Genomic DNA, 8,160 nt, shown 5'->3' with positions numbered 1-8,160 from the left:
GAGTAGACTGCTAAACACATCTATGAATTGTGTCTTAATAACATTAGAGTGGTACTGATTCTTCAGTGAGAACAAGAACTCCCTTGCTTAGTTCTTTCCCAGATGTCTAACAAAAGGATCTATCATATTGGTGAGATTTTAGAGTATTTTCAGTAAAGGTATTCCTAAGTGAGTTTTATTATCCCATAACACAATAAGATGAAATGTGGAGAGTAATTCCCATTTCAAATTCAATTTTATAACTTTCAGAACTTTAGATGATATAGTTGGACTCCACTTTTTATGGGAGAGTACTGAATCCAAAGAGATGGAGGGTGAATCATCCAAGTTCACACAGTATTTTCACACAACTCCTAGACCTAATACATGGACATACTGTCTTCTAGTTCAACAATATGTCAATAATTCTCTACTATAGATCTGTTTAGTATAATATGTTATTGGCTTAAAATATTATTTGTAACTGTTGATGATTGATTTTTTTAAAATAAAAATTACTTTCCTTCTTGTAACAGATTACAACTGATCAATGGAAGATAAGAATCAGACACAAGTGACTGAATTTCTTTTCTTGGGCCTCACAGATCATGTCCATCAGCAGATTGTCCTCTTTGTCATGCTTCTGTCTGTCTATCTTGTCACCCTCGGGGGTAACACAGGGATGATCGTTCTCATAAGGACCGATCCAAGACTCCACACCCCTATGTACTTTTTTCTCAGCCACTTGTCCTTTGTAGATATTTGTTCCTCTTCTTCCATTGCCCCCAAGATGCTGTGTGATATCTTCGCAGAGAAAAAAGACATCTCTTTCACGGGTTGTGCTGCACAGATGTGGTTCTCTGGTCTTTTTGTGGCAACTGAATGTTTCCTCCTGGCTTCCATGGCATATGACCGGTATATGGCCATCTGTAAGCCTTTGTTGTATACACTTGTTATGTCCCAGAGTGTCTGCGTGCAGCTGGTGGTAGGGCCTTATGCCATGGCTCTTATAAGCACAATGACTCATACAATCCTCACTTTCCGCTTACCCTTCTGTGGTCCAAATATCATCAATCACTTCTTCTGTGACATTTCTCCACTGCTTTCCCTAGCATGTGCACACACATGGATCAATAAGTTAGTGCTGTTCATCATGGCTGGAGCTGTAGTTGTACTCAGTGGTCTGATCATCATGGTCTCCTATGTTTGCATCCTGGCTGCCATCTTGAAGATCCAGACTGCTGATGGGAAGCAGAAAGCTTTCTCCACTTGCTCTTCTCACCTGGCAGTTGTCTCCATCCTGTATGGGACTCTTTTCTTTATCTATGTTCGTCCTGGCTCAACTTCCTCCCTGGATATCAATAAAGTGATTTCTCTATTTTATACTGTGGTAATCCCCATGTTGAACCCCCTCATCTATAGCCTGAGGAACAAGGAGGTGAAAAATGCATTCAGGAGGCAGTTTGAAAGGAAAAATTCTCTAATGGTTTTGGTAAAATAGAATTCTGTTGTGTTGCACCATAGATGTTGGTACAGGCTGTATAGGAAAATCATCACTGAAGTGGAAAATCAGAAACTGCATGTGAGTCCATGCTCTGCCAGCTCATAGATGATTTGAAAAATAGAGTAGTTCTTAAATATTTTTCTGCCCCGTCTTGTTGTCTGTGACATGATGAGACTTTCAAAATAATATAGAAATGGATTGAGGGGCGCCTGGGTGGCACAGCGGTTAGGCGTCTGCCTTTGGCTCAGGGCGTGATCCCGGCGTTATGGGATCGAGCCCCACATCAGGCTCCTCTGCTGTGAGCCTGCTTCTTCCTCTCCCACTCCCCCTGCTTGTGTTCCCTCTCTTGCTGGCTGTCTCTATCTCTGTCAAATAAATAAATAAAATCTTTAAAAAAAAAAAAAGAAATGGATTGAGAACATAAATGTGAAAATATCGTGGAAGAACNCCCTCTCTTGCTGGCTGTCTCTATCTCTGTCAAATAAATAAATAAAATCTTTAAAAAAAAAAAAAAGAAATGGATTGAGAACATAAATGTGAAAATATCGTGGAAGAACACTTAGGTGAGTATTTGTACAATCATGTATGCTTGAATGTTATTTAATCCAGACAAGAAAACCAAAAGTTGTAATCAAAAGTTCAGGGTACACAAACAATATTACAGGGGAAAAAATAAAACAACAGAAAATGTTTGTGCACATGTTCCAAACGATGAGGTGGTAGCCCTGAGAATGAAAGAACAGCCTAAAATTCAATGAAAAATAAAAGAGATAAATGGGCAAATGAATGAACAAGCAATTCACAGAAATGGGGATCCATATGACAAGATTGTATGGGAAAAAGTTCACTATCATCACTGGTCAAGGAAACGAAAGGAAATTAAAATGCTAATGCAATGCCTTTCAATGTCGATGGAATATTGATAGTTTCCCATGACGGTGAAGTTCCTATATGGCCATGTCCACTCTTACTTCCTGCTAATAGTGTGATTACTTCATTTTCACAAAGAATCTGGTAGTTTCCATATAAGATGATAAATGTAGATGGCGTCTGACCTAGAAATCCCCTCTTTAGAAATCTAGTTGACAGAAATATAAATGCCAATGAATAAGATTACACATATTTCAGCATTTTGTGTGGAAAGTAAAATAAAAGAAATAGAGTGTATTTCCATCATTATAAGAAAAGTCAGTTTTGTGGGCGTGCATGTGAAATGTACAGCGAATGAAAAGACTAGATTAGGTAATTACGGATTGACCTGGAGATTATATGCAGTCACTGTTAGGTGAAAAAAAAATCAAGCTGAAGATCAAAGTGTAGCTCTGATCATTAAGAACAAGTGCCAACGCTATATAATAAAATGTGCATGCACATGCAGGTGCAAGTGAGCAGAGGGAGGACCTTATGAAGGATGCACAGCAAGCTTTTGACGTTGATTACTTCAACAGGAGTGACATTGGAGGTGGGAAAGGAGGGGTTTCCTTCATGCACATTTGAATTGTTGCTTAATCGCGCCCCTTGCATTTACTTGGGCTCCGTTTACACGAGCTCATTTCCATCTTATGATCTTTGCTTTGCCCATGTTACTTTATTTATTGGTGGATCTGATGGGACCCAGTGCATGAGGCCTGGATAGTACTCACCTGGTGCTTCTTGTGCAAGAGTTCCTTCTTTATTAGGGCCCACAAATGGACTAGGAGCTCTTTCTCAGAAGCCGGAACATGCTTTGTTGCAGATGGTATAGAGTGGTTCCCGCAGCTCAGGACCTGCTTTATCTCCCCACTGAGGCTGGTAATACGCTCCATGTTGCTTTTCTCCCGCGACCACAGCTTTCCTTACAGATCCTGCTGTATCACGTGGCGCACGTGGCAGGGCTGCCTGTACTGTACCTGGACTTGCTGCTGAGGCTCTCCTGTTCTGCATCCCACCTAATGCCTGTGGCCTTCTGTGCCATATGGTCTCTGGGCTGGAGAACCATTCCTAGGTGTGGAATATGTGGCCTCCAAAACCCAGAGAGGCCTACTAGGACTCTCTGATTCTCTTTTCATGATTTTTTACTTTGGATGGGGTTTTGCAGCATGCCCCAGACTGCTGGAGCTGTAAAAACTCACCCAGTATTTTGAGTTTCTGAGTCTTGATAGGTATTTGTGTGTTTGTGTTGTGTCTCTCACTCTCTGGAGCACAGGTGTTTTACCAAGGTGTCCAATGTTCCAGCAACTGCTTGTGTAACCTGCTCTATCAGTATGACTTTATCAGTGTAGTACACATTATACTTCGTATCCACTAAGTGCAGTGGGTAGGAGGCCAAATATCTTAGGGGGCTACATACCTGCAGATTATACTGGGGAGGCAAGAGTGTTAACATAACCTGGAGGAAAAATTGGAAATGAGTATCGTTGTTCATCTCACATGAATGCAAACTGTTCTGATCCTCCGTTCTAATCAGAATAGAAAAGAATACATTTCCCAAATCATTCACTGCATACCACGTCTGGGAGACCTTGTAAATGATCCCATGTAAAGTATGGAGCTGCTGCTGGGCTACTACCTGGTTGAGCTTTAAGCAGTCCACAGCCATTCTCTAAGAGCCGTTTGATTTCTGGATGGGCCAGACTGCTGGATTAAATGGAGAGAGAATATGATTTCTTCTGCTACATCCTTTATGTCTTCGGTGGTGGCATTAATTTCTGTATTCAAATGTTCTGGAATTCTATCATTCTCCTTGACTTTAGGAAGCCTAGAGGCATAACAATATCTCATACCACTTGCTTCCCACCAGCTAGAGTCTCTCTTTAAAAAAAAAATTTAAAGATTTTATTTATTTATTTGAGAGAGAGAGAGGAGAGAGAGCATGAGTGGGGGGAGGGGTAGAGGGGAACGAAGAGAGAGAGAATCTCAAGTAACCTCCACGATGAGCACAGAGCCCCACATGGGGCTTGATCTCACGACCCTGAGATCATGAGCTGAGCTGAAATCAAGAATGGGATGCTTAACCGACTGAGCCACCCAGGTGTCCCTGGAGTCCCTCTTACTAGTGCTTTTCTTCGTTGCTTCAGTGGAAGAAGTGTCCTCTCAGGGAACACAGTCACCTGATACCTTCTTTGATGGATATCTGGTAGCATCATCATCATACATATTTACTTATAAATCCTTTCAAGCATCCTCGCACCTCTGAGTTTTGGGCCCCTTCTTCAACACTCTCACCTGACAATACTGGTGTTTCTACCTCACTTACTGTAGGCTGTCAGTTTTTCCAAGGTTCATGGAGTCATCCCAATGGTGCATTAGGATCCGCTTCTGGTGTCTTGCCTACAACGTAATTTTTGAGTCGTTGGAGTTCTAGATCAGTAAATTCTTCCTTATTCAGCTTTATATGCCTTCCATCCTAAGCACGTTACCTTCAAGATGTATACTGCACATTTTCCAGTTCTGGCTGATACTGATTAGCCTTAGTTATCAGACTATACCATTCTGAGCCTTGTTCCTGGTTTAGGTCTAAAAGCTAAGAGGGGAGGTGAGATAAGATCTTGAGAAAAGCACTTCTTATCTTGTGCTGTGTCTCACTCAGGTGAGGCCTCTTTAAGTTTTCCGGCAAAGAAAGGCTGGTCTCTTCCAGCAAGGGGGAGAGGGCCCCTTCTGTAGGGTCAGAAGCTTTAGGGGGAACTGCAATATCTCAAACACATTCACACAGATGTCCTAATCTCAATTCTCAGTGTCCAACTCCTTCCTTATCAGAGTCCTGACTTTTGTACAGGAAACTTGCAGAGGTTGTGAATTCAGCTTCCTTCTTATTCTGTTTCCTACTGTAAGGTTGTTGGGCTGAGTTTATATGATGTTTGGTCTCTAACTGTAGGAGATGAGGACCTTTTTAAAATGCTGCCTGTCTGACTTTGACATCATATCATGAATTGGAAATTGTCTGGCCTGAGTCTGTTATTTTCATCTCTTAGCGTGTTAGTGACATTTAGTAACAACTAATTCCATAGTCCAATAGTTACCCTTGCTCCCCATATGTCTCACAACCTGGAGATAATTACAAAGCTGATGTGTATTTTTCACCTGTACTCCATCCCAATTCACTGCTTGTGAGTCTTAGTAATTGCAATGCTTCGGCATGTTAGCAGTTATGACCCAGCATTGGACTCTAGCTGCCATCTGTCCAGTGAGCATTCCAATTCCAGACTTCCATCCAAGGATCTGCTTAATTCATTCATCCATCAAGTTAGTTAGGTCAGCCTGTATTCAAAGACATGGAAAAAAAACCACCACCCTCAATCATACAACGGAGGAATAGCACACATTTACAAGGAGGTAATTAATTATGGTCATGTAAGAGGTAACCTAACAAAAGTTGTTGGAATCACAAAAACTAAACAAAATTTAGTACCTATATGATAAACAAAAAAAAACCCTTATTGTTTAATATGGTGCAAGTGTCTGAATTAACTCAGTTCACTTACATATGTGGTTTAATGAAATTATAATACAAAGAGATAAGGAAAACAATTCCCAATAAAATTTTGGACAATTATATTACAAAAAGATAACCTTTAGAAACTGCTTGCCTAGGAAATTTTACTTCTCACTTACCTCTTGGAAGCCAAGACAGGACTTCAATAAGAACAGACTCTGCTTCTCTAAAACTTGAACCTAGTATACAGTTTTCTAAAGACTCTAACAGACCAAAGGTCAATTCCCTTAAGAAAATACAACATTTGTTATATATATATATATACACACACACACACACACACAGAATGGAATGAGTAATGGAATATTAGCCATAAATAATGAAATCTTGCCCTTTGCAACAAGACCGATGATTTAGAGTGTATTATGCTAAGTGAAACAAGTCAGTCAGAGAAGACAAGTACCATATGATTTCACTTCTATGTGGAATTTAAGAAACAAAATAAATGAACAAAGAAAATGAGAGGCAAACAAAAAACCAGATTCTTAAATACAGATAACACACTGGTGGTTATCTGAGGGACAGTGCGTGGGGGCGGTGGTGGGTGAAATAGGTGATGGGGATAAAGGGAACATTTATCATGGTGACAATTGAGTAATGTATAAAATTGTTGAATCATTATGATGTATACCTGAAACTAATATAACAATGGATGTTAATTATACTTGCATTGAAAAAAAGAGAGTTAATAATAATACATAATATGAACTAAAATGTGGGTTAAAAAGTCATCATTATGAAAAAGTAACTAGACAGAATAAAAAACTGAAAGAAAATTGGCTCAAATGTTATTAAGGCTTGTCTTGATGGTAATACTCTGCAAAACCTTTTTCTCGTCTTTCTTTTTTGTTTTCTAAATTTTATAAGACAAAGACATTTTCAAGTGAAAAAAAATCAAGTACAGCATAGGGAACATAGTCAATAATGTATGGTGATGGGGCGCCTGGGTTGGTTAAGCAGCCAACTCTTGATTTTGGCTCAGGTCGTGATCTCAGGGTGGTGAGATGGAGCCCCGCATCAGGTTCAGTGGGGACTCTGCTTGAGATTCTCTCTCTTCCTCTGCCTCTGCCCCTCCCCCTGCTTGTGTGCTCTCTTTCTCTCTAAAATAAACAAATCTTTAAAAAAATAATGTATGGTGACAGATGGTGACTACAGTTAGCATGGTGAGCATTGAGTAATGTATAGATGGTTGTACACCTGAAACTAATATAACATGGTATGTCAGTCATACTTCAATAATAAATAAAAATAAGATAATTTAAAAATTAAAAACAATAAACTAAAAAAGAATCTGGATCTCAAGTGGTGTGGGTTAAGAATAAAATTCATAGGCAACTTTCTTTAGAAATGAATTAATGACCACTGAGTCCTTACCTGCCAAGTCTGATTTCCTGGGCAGAGAACAGGACTCTGCCCAGCTGCTTTGCCGCAGCTCCTCTGAACAACTCAAGGCAAAGTTGGCTTCTTGGTGGTTTGAAGTTTCACACAGTTTCCCTGAGCACTTTAAAAATAAATCCGCTCTCTGAATATAAGCATTTTTCAAAGATGTGGAAGGTCTTTAACACCACAAAGTTTAGTGTTGACCAAGGAAAGAGGCAAAGCTTAAATAAAACTTTTGTTTTTGTATTTTTGTTTTATATTTATTTGGGGTCTCAGAATTGCAATTCAGGAAGCACAGCTTTGGGTAACCACCCAAACTGTGTCCTCTCAGGGAACAGAAGTCAAGGGATTTTACTTATTTATTTATTTTTTAAGATTTTATTTATTTATCTGAGAGAGAGAGAGATTGAGAGAACAAGTGGGGGGAGGTGCAGAGGGAGAACCAGACTCCCCGCATAGCAGGGAGCCTGACATGGGACTCGATCCCAGGACTCTGGGATCATGACTTGAGCCGAACGAAGGCAGACACTTAACTGACTGAGCCACCCAGGCACCCAAAAGTCAAGGGATTTTGAAGGCAAAAGGGAATGCTTGCATATGTTGTTTACAAAGAATTTTAATTGGTGATGGTGCTAGAAAACTAATCTTCACTGAGCGTAATTGGTTGCTAAGGCTAACACTAAGCAGTGTCCTACTGTAGCAAGTTACAGGTATTTGGGCTGAGTCTTGGAATATTTGTGATTTGACCCCGTTCAAAGGTTGGTTTCACTGATAAGGGTGCACAGAGGGCCCGCCTCCTTAATGGCCTCCTGGTTCCATTTAAAAA

The 8,160-nt window shown here is 40.1% G+C and overlaps 1 protein-coding gene across 1 annotated transcript; it reads left to right on the top strand.

Annotated features, from left to right (window-relative positions):
- The first annotated feature begins 529 nt into the window (after positions 1-529).
- Positions 530-1,480, top strand: LOC100470527 (olfactory receptor 5G3). Its single transcript, XM_002922684.4, has one exon. It carries the CDS (start codon positions 530-532, stop codon positions 1,478-1,480), a length of 951 nt encoding a protein of 316 aa, XP_002922730.2.
- The last annotated feature ends 6,680 nt before the right edge of the window (positions 1,481-8,160 follow it).

Source organism: Ailuropoda melanoleuca, chromosome 16 (genome assembly GCF_002007445.2).
Source record: "Ailuropoda melanoleuca isolate Jingjing chromosome 16, ASM200744v2, whole genome shotgun sequence".
Lineage (NCBI taxonomy): Eukaryota > Metazoa > Chordata > Mammalia > Carnivora > Ursidae > Ailuropoda > Ailuropoda melanoleuca.
Note: the sequence above shows the minus strand (reverse complement) of the source record. Positions and strands in the feature narration are given on the sequence as shown.

Bases quoted from the DNA above. Each gene is read 5' to 3' on its own strand.
- LOC100470527 (XM_002922684.4), top strand. From the start codon at position 530: ATGGAAGATAAGAATCAGACACAAGTGACTGAATTTCTTTTCTTGGGC.